The sequence below is a fragment of the Anopheles ziemanni genome, chromosome 3 (assembly GCF_943734765.1).
Source record: "Anopheles ziemanni chromosome 3, idAnoZiCoDA_A2_x.2, whole genome shotgun sequence".
Classification (NCBI taxonomy): domain Eukaryota; kingdom Metazoa; phylum Arthropoda; class Insecta; order Diptera; family Culicidae; genus Anopheles; species Anopheles ziemanni.
The window spans coordinates 61,577,935-61,595,498 of record NC_080706.1 but is presented as its reverse complement, the minus strand read 5'-3'; the positions used below and the strand labels follow the sequence as shown (position 1 = coordinate 61,595,498).

General features: G+C 39.9%; 3 protein-coding genes across 3 annotated transcripts; all 3 read left to right on the top strand.

Moving 5' to 3' along the window:
- Nucleotides 1-217: 217 nt before the first annotated feature.
- On the top strand, nucleotides 218-6,825 carry LOC131285187 (zinc finger protein 383-like). Its single transcript, XM_058314048.1, has 5 exons — nucleotides 218-380; nucleotides 449-565; nucleotides 5,903-6,484; nucleotides 6,552-6,692; nucleotides 6,769-6,825. Exons 1-5 carry the CDS (start codon nucleotides 279-281, stop codon nucleotides 6,823-6,825), a joined length of 999 nt encoding a protein of 332 aa, XP_058170031.1. The 5' UTR covers nucleotides 218-278.
- LOC131288707 (zinc finger and BTB domain-containing protein 17-like) lies at nucleotides 1,185-2,800 on the top strand. The gene is made up of 3 exons (XM_058317877.1): nucleotides 1,185-1,914; nucleotides 1,981-2,221; nucleotides 2,293-2,800. The coding sequence occupies exons 1-3, from the start codon at nucleotides 1,207-1,209 to the stop codon at nucleotides 2,538-2,540; spliced, it is 1,197 nt and encodes a 398-aa protein (XP_058173860.1). The 5' UTR covers nucleotides 1,185-1,206; the 3' UTR covers nucleotides 2,541-2,800.
- Nucleotides 6,826-6,935: 110 nt separating the features above from the next.
- On the top strand, nucleotides 6,936-16,309 carry LOC131285186 (zinc finger protein 845-like). Its single transcript, XM_058314047.1, has 7 exons — nucleotides 6,936-7,274; nucleotides 7,328-7,568; nucleotides 7,638-7,870; nucleotides 14,365-14,625; nucleotides 14,896-15,630; nucleotides 15,708-15,948; nucleotides 16,018-16,309. The coding sequence occupies exons 1-7, from the start codon at nucleotides 7,056-7,058 to the stop codon at nucleotides 16,263-16,265; spliced, it is 2,178 nt and encodes a 725-aa protein (XP_058170030.1). The 5' UTR covers nucleotides 6,936-7,055; the 3' UTR covers nucleotides 16,266-16,309.
- Nucleotides 16,310-17,564: the final 1,255 nt, after the last annotated feature.

The following is a 17,564-nucleotide window of genomic DNA, read 5'->3' as shown; positions in this document are numbered from 1 at the left end:
ACACGGTAAGCTCCAGCCGCTCGAAAAAAACGATCTTTCGGTGTAAAAATCTTCACGTGTGGCACCTCGGTTTACTGAACGGATGCTATTCAGAACTGACAGCGAAGATGAAAAATTGTGTACTGAATTAAGTAGCATGCAGTGTAGTTTAGCCGCCGAAATGTCACAGTTTGACAGATGTGCATTGCAAGAATTTGTTTTCGTGAAACCGTAAACATTGTATAGTTTTCCAGTTCTAAGCTAAAGAAGCATAATTATATTATTTAAAGCTTGCGAAAATGGATTCTTTTTGTGTAATATGCGAAGAGAAGTGTAAGGTCGATCGGTTAAGCGATTTAGCAGATCTTGCGACCGTGTTCTACAACCTTACATCATTTCAGGTAGAGCCTTCTTTAATACAAACAAATGTATGAACAGCTAATAAGAGCTTGATTAATGTTTCCCATAGCTATCGGAAAGAAAAGACAAACATTCGCTGAAAATATGCAGCTTATGCAAAGAAAAACTGTTGCAGTGTGATGTTTTCCGAGAACTCTGCATAAAAGCTTGCACCAAGCTGACCCAGGTGAGTCGCAAAACATTTTGAGAAATTTCGTAAAATATAATATTTTGTACTTTCAACAGCATTTCTCACAGTCGTCGGTAAAACTGGAAGACAGCTCCCAATTACTTTCTGATGATGAATTGCTTTACGAATCGAAATCTACGGTGTATTGCAAGTTAGAGAATCCTTCCGGTATTTCGGATGTGATCGAAGACAGTTTCTTAAATGACCAAGGCTCTGGTGATGATCGTTCTTCCGACTTGACTAAAACTAGAAACGATCGATATGAACATCAACAAATTCGAACCAGGAAAACCCCGCTTGAATGTCATGTATGTGGAAAAAAGTTTCTCAGTCCAATTCGTTTCGAAGGTCACGTCAGGACTCATGAAGTCCCAAAGTCTGAAGAATTTTCATGCGACTTTCAAGAATGCAAATTGTCATTTGCTACGAAGCAAGGGTTGATAGTTCACCGAAAGATACATAATCCGGAATATGTTGCTTCTGAACAAATTCCAGTTGTTTGTGAAACATGTGGGAGAAAGTTCTCTTCTAAAGGAGCATTGAAGGTATGTGCAAACGTTGTGATTTTCTTGAACACAGTTTTCACCGTTTTTTAAAATCGTTTTTCTTAGAAACACTCCTACATCCACATCGGGAATATGCCGTTTCACTGTGCAGTATGCAATAAGGGATATCCTACTGCTTTCAAGTTGAAGCAGCATACCAGTCGACAAAATTGTAATCCCAATGTTCAAGCTGAATCAGAATTGTTCGTAAAGCTTGAACAAAGTGTAAACGATTCTCACTTCTCCGGAAATGAATCGTCCGATGATCCAAAACTGACCGTAGAATGCAAGCTTGAAAGCTCATACAGCAAATCAGATGCATTTGAAGAACATGTCTTAAACGATGACGAGACCGGCGAAGAAGATTACGGTTCTGATGTGGATTATTTCAACAATTCGACTGAATCTGAGGATGACTCACACCCTGGAAAGCAACACAGTGCAAAAGAAGGAATAGTAGAATCCCTTGAATGCCAGTTGTGTGGAAAAAGATTCCGTAATCCGATTCGTTTCGAAGGCCACCTAAGGACGCATCAAGGTCTAAAGCCAGGCCTATGCAAACTGTGTGGAAAGGAGTTCAGCACGTATCACAACCTCAAAATGCATATGCTTCATAAACATACCGAGATCCCTAGGAAGAAATTTCCTTGCGATTTTGAAGGCTGCGAATCACTATTTGCAACAAAACAAGGGCTGGTACTCCATCGAAGAAGGCACGATCCAACATATACTACACCTGAACCAAAAAAATTTGTCTGCGAAACGTGTGGCAAAACATTTTCTACCAGTGGAGCTTTAAAGGTAAAAATTGCTTGATTCGATTTGCTTCTTTGAAAGTGTAACATGTTATTGTTGTTGATATTTTAGAAACATTCCTACATCCACACTGGGAATATGCCGTTTCACTGTGGGGTGTGCGATAAGAGATATCCTACATCTCATAAGTTAAAAGAGCATACCATGCGGCACCAAGGAATAAAAAATCACACATGTCCTCAATGTGGACTCAAGAAGACGACAATGCATGAGTTGAGAGTCCACATGAACTATCACACGAAGGACAAACAATTTCCCTGTGAATTTTGCGAGCATGTCTTCTTAAATCAAGGTACATTACTATTTGCTAAAAAAAAAGTTATTTAAAAGTACTAACTTTTTGTGTAATTCCTCAACAAACAGGCAATCTGAAAAGGCACATCAGAATCGTTCATCGGAAAATTAAATCGTACAACTGTACACACTGTAGTCAATCATTCGGAAAGGCAGAGACACTAAAACATCACATCATGACTCATACCGGTGAAAAGCCGCACGCTTGTACGGTGTGTGGGAAGCGGTTCATTCAGCTAGTGGCCCTTCGTAAACATGCAAATGTACATGTTAAGAATGAGCGGCGTAAAATGAATCGCAGCTCCTGCACTGAATAGATTAGAGCGATAGTGTAATATCTTTCACAGAATAGGCAAACTTATCAAAACATATTTGTATGGTTTCAGAAGTTGGTACTTGATAATTGGTTGGTTGAAAATCATAGTTTTATGCCGGATTTTTCTTCGTGTAGCATTTCTAGTTTGGAAATTCTTTAATGTGACATTAGTTAAGAAACATTTCATAAAACAGGATATCCATGAATTTTCCAAATTAGTTGACCACACGAAGTTAATCCTTTGATTGTTTTGGTCAAAACCTTTTGGTTTCGTATATTTAGTCGTTAGTTTATTTTTGCCTAAGCCGCGTCAACTAATTATTCGATTCGATTGAAACCACCATGATACCGCTGCACGCGTTATGATTCAATGCAAACGTCTGTTGTATTTCACCCAGATGGATTTTACGTATTTAAGCTGCGATGTGCTTTATATTTTGAGTATAGAAATTTTATTTATTGCATTTCATTTCCTTCTCAATTCTTGAATAATTATATAGTGAAAATAAGGTCACTACTAGTTCAAGGATTGAACAAAAAACAAGTGCTGGCCATGGCAAATCAAATATTTATGTTGTTGCGGATTTTTTTCATTTCTCCGGTTATAATTGTTGTTGAACAAATACATTTTTTTGTGAAGCGGCTTTGGGTCATATTTGTGGTATTCGAACGACAAAAAATCTATAAAAGAAACACCAAATTAAAACATTTTTATGAACATATTAGACAGATAAAGCCAACGTACAAATCCCGTGTTTCAAATAAATTACAGGAAATTATCACGAGGAGAAATTTTTTAGCAAAAAACGCAATCAATTTGATTGATTTTAAATTTATAAACAACTGGTTGTAAAGATAAAAAAGAGGATTGGTTAATTTTTAGTTTTAATGCAAATAATATTTAAAAAAATGTCTGCTCGGATAATTGTATGCGGTGCATTACGAATTTCCGTTGTCCCTTCGCTCACTTGGTTTTGCTGGCTTAACTGTTGCATATAATTTATTCGTAGAAAGACCTAAAATGAAAGAGAAGTCTAGAAAATGATTAATGAATACTAGCAACTTTACACCTAATTTTTATGATATATAATAACAAGCATATACAAATCATGCTTGTAGGGGAAAGTGGGGCAACAGGCTCCTGTGGGGTAAGATGCATCGGCCTATTTTTAGCTGAATTAAGCCAATTAAAAATAATATAGAATATGTTCATCAACGTTTCTAATACAGCCTATGTAAATTTCACTGCACGGCATAACCATCTTATAAAGAAAACGAGAACTGGATGCCCATAACGCAGCGGTAGCGCGAGGAAACTCCACACCAGGTGTGGGATCGAATCTCGAGTCTGGCACCCCCCGGTATTACGAACGGCTGACCACCGATCTTTAATATACCGTTTTTCGGTCACTGAAAACTCTCTTCGGAGAGAGGCCTTGCCCCACTTGGGGATGTCGTGCCACATTAAAAAAAAAACTGAGGAATATCTAAGTTGACTCTAAATGATCTAATATTTTGTTACCATTATGTAAGGTATGGCATGTTTTGATATTATATTTTTAAATCATTCAGGCCTTCTGATAATGGTATTTAACGAATACTGAAGAGAAACTGTTTGAATATTTTCAAAATTTTAAATAAATATCAAAAAAGAATGGTCCTCAGATTGGGGCAAGGTCCACCGACCCAGGTGGGGTAAGACGCTCTAGCATTCAAAATGTAAACAATGGGGCAAGATGCACCATCAAAACAAGAGTAAATCAAAGTTCGGTAAACGGATCTACGCATTCTTGATTTATGTCTTATGTTGAACATGTAATGTGTGTTTCATAGTAATGAATATTTATTAGGTCTGAATACGAAATTTAGATACATTTATTGTGATTTTCATCTGTGTTTTCATATCACAAAATCATCTGGATTACAAAACGTTAAAATTTGACTCTGTCAGAGGCGCTACCTGCAAGGTCGATGTAAGGTTATACCAAGGCGAATTGTATAAAAGGCTATAAACAAATCCGTAAAAATATTCGTCTTGCCCCATGTTTACATTGGGGTGCATTCTGCCCCACCGTTCGAGCCATCTTGCCCCACTATTGTCAACGGAGTCAAAACCAAAAGGTCCTTCGAAAATCTTATTTAACAAGAAATTGGTAAGTTTGAAATGGTTTTTCTTATTTTTCGTACATAAAAAAGACGTTTGAGAATTGAATTAGGAAAAAAACGAATGGTTTTAATGAATGGAGGAGAAAAGAAAAATGTTTTTCGATTAAGGGGGGCGTGCTGCCCCACTTTACCTTATATAGACATTTATTTTACAATTTAAATAATGCTTAATTACATAGCCAGCAGTGTAAATGTGTTTTGATTCGACAAATGTCACTGGGCTGGAGGAAAATATATGAGGGTATTATGATCCAGTTCCGCGTTATTGCTCGAAAGTTTCCGCATATTTGCTCGAATAGCAACCTGGGTATTTATACAAGTATTTCAAGGTATATAAATATATAGTTTTTAACAAGTTTCGAGCACTTTGATTTTTAATCAATTTTCAAAACGATCGAGTTATTGGTGTGTTTTATACTATGGCTAAATGGCTAAATAAATCAAAGTGACTTGTCTAAACACAACGTTGATATGAAAAGTGCATCCCGAATTATCATGTTCTTGGTAAATACCAAGATCCATAGAACCCACATATGCTTCGGACACATACGGTCTATAGAGATCCATCGACCAGGAGGTGCTTGAAACTGCTCGACGATAACGACGCGCGTCGTTTCGTATCCGCGCATCGTCTCGACACGCAGGTGGCGTCGTTTTGGATCGTCGAGACGCCCAGCCATTTTTTCGCTTTTTTCAAAGTGTTGTTTACCTTTTGTATGGGCCAGCGTCGAGAAGTTTATCGTTTCCGCGCTCCCAATCATAATACCCTCAATAGTTCTACACATTTTGGAATCATAAGCTTTGAATAAATGACTGAAGTAGTGCAAATATTTTAATGGAAACTCGTGAAAATGGATTCTTTTTGTGCAATATGCGAAGAGAAGTGCAAAGTTGATCTGTTACGCGATTTAGCGGATCTTGCGGCCGTGTTCTACAACCTTACATCATTTCAGGTAGAGCCTTCTTTAAGAACAAACAAATGTATGAACAGCTAATAAGAGCTTCATTAATGTTTCGCATAGATATTGGAAATAAAAGACAAACATTTGCTGAAAATATGCAGCTTATGCAAAGAGAAGCTGTTGGAATGCGATATTTTCCGAGAACTCTGCATGAGAGCGTGCACCAAGCTGACCCAGGTGAGTCGCATACATTTTGAGAAATTTCATAATATATAATATTTTGTACTTTCAACAGCATTTTTCACTGTCGCCGATAAAACTGGAAGACAACCCCGAGGGTGAAATACTTTCCAATGATGAATCACTTCACGAATCAAAATGTACGGTGTATTGCAAGTTAGAGAATCCTTCCGGTATTTCGGATGTGATCGAAGACAGTTTCTTAAATGACCAAGCTTCTGACGGTGAAGGTAACAGTATAATGGTCGAAGCTGAAAATGATCCATTTGCACATCCACAAATTCGAACCAGGAAAAATGCACTTGAATGTCATGTATGCGGAAAAAAGTTTCTCAGTTCGTTTCGGTTCGAAGGACACATCAGGACTCATGAAGGTCTTAAGCCTGCTCAGTGTAAAATCTGCGGGAAGGAGTTTAGCACGTATCGCAACCACAAAATGCATATGCTTCATAAGCATACGGATATTCCCAGGGCAACATTCCCATGCGACTTTCAAGAATGCAAATCGTCATTTGCTACTAAGCAAGGGTTGATAATGCACCGAAAGAAACATGATCCGGAATATACTGGTCCCGAACCAACCCCAGTTGTTTGTGAAACATGTGGGAGAAAGTTCTCTTCTAATGGAGCATTGAAGGTATGTACAAACGTTGTATTTTGCTATCAGCTATGATTCATTTGGATAACCTTTTTTTCTTTCATAGAAACACACCTACATTCACACCGGCAATATGCCATTTCACTGTGCAGTATGCAATAAGGGATATCCTACTGCTTACAAGCTGAAGCAGCATACCAGTCGGCAAAATTGTAAACCCAATCATCAAACTGAATCGGAAACGATGGTAAAGCTTGGAGATAATGCCAACGATCCACACTTCTCCGGTAATGAATCGTCCGATGACCCAAAACTGACCGTAGAATGCAAGCTTGAAAGTTCAGAGTGCAAATCAGATGTATTTGAAGGACATGTCTTAAACGATGATGTTTCTTACGGTTCAGATGTGGAAAATTTCAATAATTCGACTAAAACTGAAGACTACTCACGTCCTCGAAGGCGACAAATTGCAAAAGAGGGTTTAGTTGATTCTCTTGAATGTAAATTGTGTGAGAAAAGATTCCGTAATCCGATTCGTTTCGAAGGTCACCTAAGAACGCATCAAGGTCTAAAGCCGGGTCTATGCAAAGTATGTGGAAAGGAGTTTATCATGTATCGCAACCTCAAACTGCATATGCTTCATAAACATACCGACATCCCTAGGAAGAAATTTCCTTGCGATTTTGAAGGTTGCGAATCACTATTTGCAACGAAACAAGGGCTGGTAAAGCACCAAAAGCGACACGATCCAGGCTATACTACGCCTGAACCAACAACATTTGTCTGCGAAACGTGTGGCAAAACATTTTCTACCAGTGGAGCTTTAAAGGTAAGAAACTCTCGAGTTGGAAGTATAACATGTTATTGTTGTTGATATTTTAGAAACATTCCTACATCCACACTGGGAATATGCCGTTTCACTGTGGGGTGTGCGATAAGAAGTATCCAACATCTTATAAGTTGAAAGAGCATACCATGCGGCACCAAGGAATAAAAAATCACACGTGTCCTCAATGTGGACTCAAGAAGACGACAATGCATGAGCTGAGAGCTCATATGAAGTATCACACGAAGGACAAACAATTTCCCTGTGAATTTTGCGAGCATGTCTTCTTAAATCAAGGTACATTACTATTTGCTAAAAAAAGTAATTTAAAAGTACTAACTTTTTGTGTAATTCTCCAACAAACAGGCAATCTGAAAAGGCACATCAGAATCGTTCATCGGAAAATTAAATCGTACAACTGTACACACTGTAGTCAATCATTCGGAAAGGCAGAGACACTAAAAAATCACATCATGACTCATACTGGTGAAAAGCCGCACGCCTGTACGGTGTGTGGGAAGCGGTTCATTCAGCTAGTGGCCCTTCGTAAACATGCAAATGTACATGTCAAGAATGCAAGCCGTAAGATGAACCGCATCGCCTGCACTGAATAGACTAGAAATTGTCATAATATGATTCACGGAACAGTTAATCTTATTTTAGGATAGAATATTACAGAACAGTTATATTATAACATTTTCAAAATTTTAATAACACGAAGTCTATCCTTTTGTTCTATATATTTTGATTTCATTCGCAAGGTAATTTTTCCTAAAGCCACACTAGCGAATACTGGTGCAAGCGTGTAGACGATTTTTGTCTTTCACCCAGCAGGATTTTATGTACATATTTAAGCTGCGATATGCTTATTCGATAACCGTGAAAATAAATGTATTACTACAAAATTGTTTAAAATGATCAAGTGGTCGGTCTTGGTGATGGTTTTATTTCATAGTCATATCATGATCCTGTTTCTTGGTTATAAACACCAAAAAGTTTGGTTGTAGATTTCGAAGCTGATGCTTTCGAACAAATATACACTTGTTTCCACTTAGGGTCGAATCTTCACTACGGCGGACAATGTAACTGCGGCTGAAACAGGTATATTTTCTGGTAAAATCCCAAATGATCCACCCTCCTCGTCGCATTCGCCATATTTTTCCACGTTTGCGCCAGAAGGTTGTTATAGAACTAGACAAGATGGTCAGCATAGACCAATCAGTTCGTCTGAAGAAATGAGTATGAAACGGCGTCGCGCCCGCAGCGAGCGGACTGCACTAGGTCTACCGAAAATGAAAATTTGATATAAATTTGTGGAATACTGCACCCCTAGGATGATTGCGTAACCGAATTTTCTTAAACTAATGCAAGTAATGCATGAGCGAGTTCATTTTGTACATACTGTCCAGCATAACCGTAATCTTTCATTTAACGGCATATTCAATTCAAACGTTTCACACAACGGCATTTGTATCACCCATTGCATACTTTTAGGTACATCCGCTTCCAAATGGTGTAGCCACGACAGCGATTTCGGCTAGGACTTCATTCGGATTTTTACGGTAAAAGAGTAAATGAGGCCCCGGGCTAGATTCTCCTCTTCCTACTGGTTCGCATTAAGCGCCTGAAGCTATGCAAAGCGCGACACATGCATTCGTTTCGAAATTTTGAACGCGAACGGTTCGCTTAAAAGACCATAACGGTTTAAACTAATCACGCTGTGGAGGTTGAATGCGGGTTAATATACTTTTACATGTTAAGTTACGGTGAAAGAGTAAATGAGGCCCCGGCCGCTCTTGTGGACGTTTAAACTGCATGTATGCAATAGGTGGTACATAAATTCGTTATTTCGATCAACGAGTATTTAAACCGTTGTGTGTACCGTTAATTTCGGTTACGCAATCAACCTAAGGGGCGCGGTATGAGCGGGGCCCACGGGCCCTCCTTATATCACAAAAGTATAACAAACTCCCTTTTTCGGTAGACCTAGCGCAGTCCGCTCGCTGCGCTCGCTGTTTCATTTCTTCGGCTAAACTAATTGTTACATGCTGTCCATCATGTGTGGTATAATTTACAAAGTAACTTAATATGTAATAGTATATTAATCTGCATTTAACCTCCACTGCGTGATTAGATCAAACCGTTATGTGTTTTTAAGCGAACCGTTAGTGATCAAATATTCGAAAAGAAAGCATGCGTCGCGCTTTGCATAACTTCAGGCGCTTAATGTGAACCAGTAGGAAGTGGAGAATCTAGCCCGGGGCCAAGGTGTATAAATATAGAAGGTGACTTAATGTCGCTTTGGAAGGGTTGGCATATTTGAGAAGACCCAGCGAACGGCGGTACACTGAAAATCGAGCAGTTTTTTGCCTTTTTCTTTCGGACCCCCCGATTTCCGCTTAACGGGCATAGCATCAATAGCAGCTATCTCGATCTTGTCCACAGTAGCGGGTCGTGGCGATGGGATTCTCCCAACCCCTCGCCTGTAAAATGAACTGATTCGAGCAACACCGTTCACAGGGAGGGTTCCCATCAAGATAAATACACACTATATAAGGTAGCGGAATCTAGAGCATTTTGACGTCTAGACTGCAAAAAATCAAAAAATAGCTTTTGACAGTATGCTGATACTCAAATTTGGCAGGAATCGTCCTTAGAAGATAAACAAACAACAACGCTTGAGAACCAAACAAACCGATTCTTCGGTAAAATCCCAAATGAAGCCCCCCCAGCCAAAATCGCTGTCGTGGCTACACCATTTGTGAGCAGATGTACCTTAAAGGTATGCAATTGGTGAAACAAATGCCGTTGTGTGAACCGTTTGAATTGAAATCTCGTTAAATTAAAGATGATTATTATACTGGAAAGGATGTACAACATAAACTCCCTCATGCATAACTTGCATGAGTGTATGAAAATTCGGCTACGCCATCAACCTAGGGGTGCGGTATGAGGGGGGCCCACGGGCCCCCCTTATTTCACAAATTTATAACAAACGCCCTTTTTCGGTAGACCTAGCGCAGTCCGCTCGCTACGCTCGCTGCGGGCGCGCTGCCGTTTCATACTCATTTTTTCACTCCGACTCATTGGTTTATGATGTCCATCTTGCTCAGTTTAACCGATTAGTTCAAATCATTACAGCTTCTAACGGAACATCAACGGTTCAAATATTCAAACTGAATTGATGTGCCACCTATTGCATAACTTTCAGGTGCAAACGTGGAAAAAATGATGACGATGCGGCGCCGGGGGGGCTTCATTTGGGATTTTACCGATTCTTCAATTGCTTTCATTTTGTTCGCATGGCAAATGTTTAAGAAGCCGTCGGCTATAGTGGGTCACCGATTTTTCGACCAAATGTGTCGAAGTTTTACCTTCTTCTTCTTCTTTCGCTATGCGAGTCGGGGTATATCCTCCTACGCTAAGTCGAACGTTTGTTCCCTTACTCGTAATCAGAGGCGTACCAACTCTGTCCGAACTCCTATGAAGGGGCTCGTCCGTTAGGACCGGCTATAAAAGCCATATGTCCACCCGCCGTCCACGGGAGGGATAATTCCTTCCGTTGTCAGGACACAAGAACTCGTGGTCCGCTTGATTGACTCAAACAGCACGAGATGTGCGGCAGCTAGGATTTGTCTGACCTGAGCTCCAGCTCGGCGTGACCACGCGGTCGTGCCGTAACCTTACTTTTCCGCTAACCCTTTCAGGAAACTTGTGCACTGCTAACCTCCGCTCTGATGCGACGCCGAACTGGAACTCGAAGTTTTACCTCACGTACCTTCTGCTTACTTGCATAGTTGTTTACATTCGATGCTGTTTATCACCATGCTGTCAAAAGCCACGGTCGCCATTTTCTAAAAAGATATCTCCTAAAAAGTCACCTATTCAGTATTTAATCATCTTGGTTCCCATACAAAACTGCTCGATGTTTGTTTCATTTTAGAACGTTTTTAGCACGATTGCTCGAAATCGCCTAGCGGGCGGTATCAGAAAAATTGGTTTCTGCCACCTAACCGGTGCAGTATTTGGTGTGGCGCGTTTCACTACACTACAGCAGTAGTCGGACCGGCTTGGGATTAATAACTGAAGTAGTGCACAATTTCCTATAGAAACTTACTAAAATGGATCCTTTTTGTGTAATATGCGAAGTGAAGTGCAAGATCGAACGGTTAAGCGATTTAGCAGATCTTGCACCCGCGTTCTACAACCTCACTTCGTTTCAGGTAGCGCCTTTTTAAACACGCTAACACGTCAAGTGCTGCGTCGGTCCCTTGGGGCCGACAGATTTCTTCCCATTGGCCGGCGTTGGTCTGCTCGGACCGGCAGAGCCCGTTAGATAGGCTGGCGTTTCTACGAATCGCCGGCAGAACGGAAAGCAGTGCGTTTGCGCGTAGCGCCTAACTGCTTTCCGTTCTGCCGGCGATTCGTAGAAACCCGATGGGACCCACGTAGCGCTTAATGAGTTAGCGACAAACAAATGTATGAACAGCTAATCAAAGCTTCATTAATGTTTCCCATAGATATCGGAAAGAAAAGACAAACATTTGTTGAAAATATGCAACTTATGCAAAGAGAAACTGTTGCAGAGTGATGTTTTCCGAGAACTCTGCATAAAAGCTTGCACCAAGCTGGCACAGGTGAGTCGCATAAATTTTGAGAAATTTCATTACATATTTATAATATTTTGTACTTCCAACAGCATGTCTCAGCATCGCCGGTAACACTTGAAAACGACTCGCGAGGTGCAATGCGTTCGGATGATGAATCACTTCTCGAATCCAATCCTTCTGGTATTTCGAATACGAACGACGTCGGTTTCTCAAATGACCAAGCTTCTGACGATGAAGGTAACATGAAAATGCCCGAGCATAAGAATGACCATCTTGCTCAAAACTATAGTCGGCCAGACATTGAGATGAAAAATTCCCATGAATGTCTTGTATGTGGCAAAAGATTTATAAATCCTATTCGTCTTGAGGGTCATATCAAGACTCATAGGCCTGCCCGGTGTAAAATTTGTAGTAGGGAGTTCAGCACTTACCACAACCTTAAAATTCACACGCTGTATAAGCATACGGATGTTCCAAGAAAAACATTTTTATGCGACTTTCAAGATTGCAAATCGTCATTTGCTACGAAGCAAGGATTGGCAGTTCACCGAAGGAGACATGCCCCGAAATATGCAGTTGCTGAACCAACGCCAGCTGTTTGTGAAACATGTGGAAAGAAGTTCTCTTCCAAAGGAGCTTTAAAGGTCAGTACAAACGTTGTGATTTGCTTATATTCAGCTTTCATCTTAATAATCGTTTTTTCTTTCATAGAAACATTCCTACATTCACACCTCCAATCATCCTTTTCAGTGTGCAGTTTGCAATAAGGGATATACTACTGCTTACAAGTTAAAGCAGCATACAAGTCGGCAAAATTGTCTACTCGATGGTCAAAATGAAGGTTATGGTTCATACTACACACTTTTATTCCCATGTGATTATTGCGATCGTCTCTTCTCGTATATAGGTACATTCATATCAGCTAAAGAAATTAATTTATAAGTACTAACTTTCTGTGTAATCCCCCTTTGAACAGGCAATGCGAAAAGGCACATGAGAATGGTTCATTAAATCTTACAACTTTACACACGGTAGCCAGTCATTCGGGAAGGCCTCACACCAGTGAAAACCCGTACCGTGTGCAGTAAGTGGTTCATACAGCTAGTGGCCTTCGACAACATGCAAATGTTCATGTCAAGAATTGAGCGGCGTAAGATGAATCGCAGCTCCTGCTCTGATTAGACTAGAACTAGAAGGATGGTGGAATATTATTCAGGGAACAGGTGGTTGGTTGACCATTATTGTTTTACACTGTTTTTCTTCGTGTAGCATTTAGGGATTTGGAACTCTTAAATATGAAATTAGTTATGAAACATTTTATATAACAGGATGTAATTGAATTTTCGAGATTGCTTAATCATACGAAGTTATTCTTATGCTTTTTTTTTTGTTAAAAGCCTTCTGTTTCGTATATTTTGATTTTAGTCGCAAGTTTTTTTTTTCCAAAACCACATCAGCCTAAACGTTGGATTCCATGGAAACCGTCACTATACCGATGGTTATTTCAGATTTGTGGTATACGAACAACAAACACACTTTAAACACTTATGAACTTATCAGAGAGATATAGCAGTAGCTTTCATCATGACATGTTCCAAATAAATTACAAGAAATTGTCATGACAAGGAATTTATAGCAAAAAAGCAACCAATTTGATTGATTTTCAACTTCGTAACGATTGGATGTACTGATAAAAAGAGAGGATCGGTTAATTTTTAGCTTTAATTTAAATAACAGTCGAAAAAAATGTTACCGCGTGACTACATTAGGCGTACCATACCAAAAACTTGGTACGGTCGAGCTCCAGCGTACCATACCAAATGCAACCCAGCACTTCTGGGTTGGCTGGTTTGACACTTGGAGCGTACCAGTTTTTTTGGTATGGTACGCCTAATGTAGTCACGCGGTTAGCTCAGATAATTGAAAGCGATGGATTACTGAATTTGAAATAAAGGTTTAATTCACCAACCCCAAAAACATGCCTATGCTCAATTATATAGCCAGCAGTGCAAATGTGTTTTGAGTCGACAAATGTCACTTGGTTGGATTGTAAAGTTGTTGCATTTCAGAATCGTAAACATTGGACCGGCTTAGAATTAATAACTGAAGTAGTGTAAATATTTTAATGGAAACTTGCGAAAATGGATTCTTTTTGTGTAATATGTGAAGAGAAGTGTAAGGTCGATCGGTTAAGAGATTTAGCAGATCTTGCGACCGTGTTCTACAACCTTACATCATTTCAGGTAGACCGATCTTTATGGACAAACAAATGTATTAACATCTAATAAGAGCTACATTGATGTTTTCCATAGATATCGGAAAGAAAAGACAAACATTTGCTGAAAATATGCAACTTATGCAAAGAAAAACTGTTGCAGTGTGATGTTTTCCGAGAACTCTGCATGAGAGCGTGCACCAAGCTAACCCAGGTGAGACACATAAATTTTGAGAAATTTCATAATATACTTTTGTACTTTCAACAGCATTTTTCACTGTCGCCGATAAAACTCGAAGACAACCCCGAGGGTGAATTACGTTCTGACGATGAATCACTTCACGGATCTACCATAAAGTGCAAGCTGGAGAATCCTTCCGGTATTTCGGGTGTGATCAAAGAAAGTTTCTCAAATAACCAAGCTTCTGAAAATGAAGGTGACAACAAAATGGTAGAAAATGAGAGTGACCCATTTGCTCAAACCTATAGTCGAGCAGATGTGCAGATGAAAAACTCCCATGAATATCATGTATGTGGCAAAATGTTTCATAAGGAGGATGCACCAAAGGGAGAATTTCCATGCGACTTTCAAAATTGCAAATCGTCATTTGCTACGAAGCAAGGATCAATAGTTTACCGAAAGAAACATGATCCGGAATATACTGGTCCCGAACCGATGCCAGTTGTTTGTGAAACATGTGGAAGAACGTTTTCTTCTAAAGGAGCATTGAAGGTATGTGTAAACGTTGTGGTTTGCTAGCCACCAAGATTGATTTTGATAATCTTTTTTCTATCTTAGAAACACACCTACATTCACAACGGCAATATGCCATTCCGCTGTGCAGTATGCAATAAGGGATATCCTACTGCTTACAAGCTGAAGCAACATACCAGTCGGCAAAATTGTAAACCCAATAATCAAACTGAATCGGAAACGATGGTAAAGCTTGGAGATAATGCCAACGATCCACACTTCTCCGGTAATGAATCGTCCGATGACCCAAAACTGACCGTAGAATGCAAGCTTGAAAGTCCAGAGTGCAAATCAGATGCATTTGAAGAACATGTCTTAAACGAGAACGTGTCCGGCGAAGAAGACTACGGTTCTGATGTGGATTATTTCAACAATTCGACAGAAACTGAGGATGACTCACACCCTGGAAAGCAAAATAGTGCAAAAGAAGGAATAGTAGAATCTCTTGAATGCCAGTTGTGTGGGAAAAGATTCCGTAATCCGATTCGTTTCGAAGGCCACCTAAGGACGCATCAAGGTCTAAAGCCAGGCCTATGCAAACTGTGTGGAAAGGAGTTTACCACGTATCACAATCTCAAAATGCATATGCTTCATAAACATACCGAGATCCCTAGGAAGAAATATCCTTGCGATTTTGATGGTTGCGAATCACTATTTGCAACGAAGCAAGGACTGATAATGCACCGAAGAAGGCACGATCCAGGCTATACTACGCCCGAACCAAAAACATTTGTCTGCGAAACGTGTGGCAAAATATTTTCCTCCAGTGGATCATTAAAGGTAAGTAAAACGATTGTTTTAACTGTCAAATGATTGTTCCCTGATTTGATGAAATTAATTAATTTATAACGTTTCAGACTCATTTATACACACACAACGGCAACATGCCGTTTCCTTGTACTATATGCGATAAAAAATATCCTACAGCCCACACACTAAAGGAGCATACTATGCGACACAAAGGCATAAAAATGCATACATGTCCACAATGTGGACTCAAGAAAACGACAATGCATGAGCTGAGAGTCCATATGAACTATCATACGAAGGAAAAACAATTTCCATGTGAATTTTGTGAGCATGTCTTCTTAAATAAAGGTATATTTATGTTCGTTAAAAAAAAGCCAGATACTAACCATTCAAATAAGTTCTGTTTTTGTACCACAGGCAATCTACAGAGACACATCAGAATCGTGCATCAGAAAATGAAGTCATACAACTGTACACACTGTAGTCAATCGTTCGGTAAGGCAGAGACCCTCAAACATCACATCATGACACACACCGGTGAAAAGCCGCACGCTTGTACGGTATGCGGTAAGCGCTTCATTCAGCTAGTGGCCCTTCGAAAGCATGCAAATGTACATGCAAAGAACGAAAGACGCATGACGAATCAAAGTCCCAGCACCGAATAGGAGGCAGCCATACAGTAGACAGATAAATGTAGATAATAATAATTAGGGAGAAATCAAGCAACAGCTTAGTTAATTTATTGAGTAGGTACATTGTATTCTTAAGACCACTTTTTATGTAAAATATTGTTTTTTTTGTGGTGTTTAAAGCGTGATTTTACAATTAAGAACACAGAAAATCCATCAGTTTTGGTACAGTGATTGTTACTGTCTTCTTATGAAGACAAAGCACACGCGAGAACATCAAGATCAATCACACGATTGTTGTTTCTAACGATGTGGATGCTATAGTTGGCGAAGTAACGAAGTATCATGATGGGCGTGCTGGTGCTCATTCCAGTCAGTGTTGGCCAGTATAGCCCCGTAAATGTGAACGATCCTCTGGCATGGATAGTTGGACGGAGCATTCACCCAATCCGGGGGGTTTCCAGCGCTTGCTGATGTGCTGCTCTCCCAGCCGCTGGCAACTTGTGTCGGTGACGTATCTGCTTGATGAATGCTGGTAATGACACTGCTGGTATGAGTAGTCCAATCGCGCTGAGGTCGAAGCGCCATTTGACTCAGCGGCACACGCAGGCCCCCGGCGCCGCTCCAGAGAAGGGAACTCATCAGGTGAAACACCTTTGCTATGTCCAGCGCTCGGACGCCACAAACGGAAGAGACGTACCAGAGCTTCGGTAGCAGCAAGGTGTTTAGAGGAACTACTACCAATGGCTACTACCAGTGTGATATAAAGCGAAAAAGTACATCAAAAGTATCAATATATAAAATATCGTCTATAAATAATATATAAAATACCGTCAAATAATGCAAGAAATCATTAGAATAATGTTGAATAAAGTATTTTTGTTAACTTTAGATTATTTACTTATTATGTTTTTAAAACCATAGTTCGTGAACCAAAAAATTCACAAGATATGGGTTTTATAAGCATTTGATCATTCAACTTTTTGACAAAAAAAGGCAAAGTGCAGCTTGGTGCTTGGAGTGCAACACGGAATGCTCTCAGTTTGAGGTAGCTTGTCTTACAGATGTCTTTCAAGGAAAAAAACTGACGACATGTGGCAAGTTCAATCCATCAGCTTACGCGTTATCGAACCACTAAAGACTTCAAAGTCCTTGCCGAGTTTATAATTCCTACCAGTCATTAGTTTTAAGGGAACAAAGGTTTGGGCTGCCTTCACAGGCCAAAGAATATGGATGACCGGACAATTCCAGCTACCATTCTTGAGAAATGGCTCTTTCATGTCGTTGCCACACGAGATAACATAACTCTAAGGGCATGGCGAATCCCCCAAATTA

What these genes read in the sequence shown, in the direction of transcription:
- LOC131285187 (XM_058314048.1), top strand. Translation starts at nt 279, where the DNA reads ATGGATTCTTTTTGTGTAATATGCGAAGAGAAGTGTAAGGTCGATCGG. An exon ending in CTTCTAATGGAGCATTGAAG is followed by an intron (nt 6,485 to 6,551) that starts GTATGTACAAAC and finishes TTTCTTTCATAG; the next exon opens with AAACACACCTACATTCACAC. An exon ending in AAACTGAATCGGAAACGATG is followed by an intron (nt 6,693 to 6,768) that starts GTAAAGCTTGGA and finishes AACTGACCGTAG; the next exon opens with AATGCAAGCTTGAAAGTTCA.
- LOC131288707 (XM_058317877.1), top strand. Translation starts at nt 1,207, where the DNA reads ATGCCGTTTCACTGTGCAGTATGCAATAAGGGATATCCTACTGCTTTC. An exon ending in CTACCAGTGGAGCTTTAAAG is followed by an intron (nt 1,915 to 1,980) that starts GTAAAAATTGCT and finishes TTGATATTTTAG; the next exon opens with AAACATTCCTACATCCACAC. An exon ending in GCATGTCTTCTTAAATCAAG is followed by an intron (nt 2,222 to 2,292) that starts GTACATTACTAT and finishes CTCAACAAACAG; the next exon opens with GCAATCTGAAAAGGCACATC.
- LOC131285186 (XM_058314047.1), top strand. Translation starts at nt 7,056, where the DNA reads ATGTATCGCAACCTCAAACTGCATATGCTTCATAAACATACCGACATC. An exon ending in CTACCAGTGGAGCTTTAAAG is followed by an intron (nt 7,275 to 7,327) that starts GTAAGAAACTCT and finishes TTGATATTTTAG; the next exon opens with AAACATTCCTACATCCACAC. An exon ending in AAAACTCCCATGAATATCAT is followed by an intron (nt 14,626 to 14,895) that starts GTATGTGGCAAA and finishes TTTCTATCTTAG; the next exon opens with AAACACACCTACATTCACAA.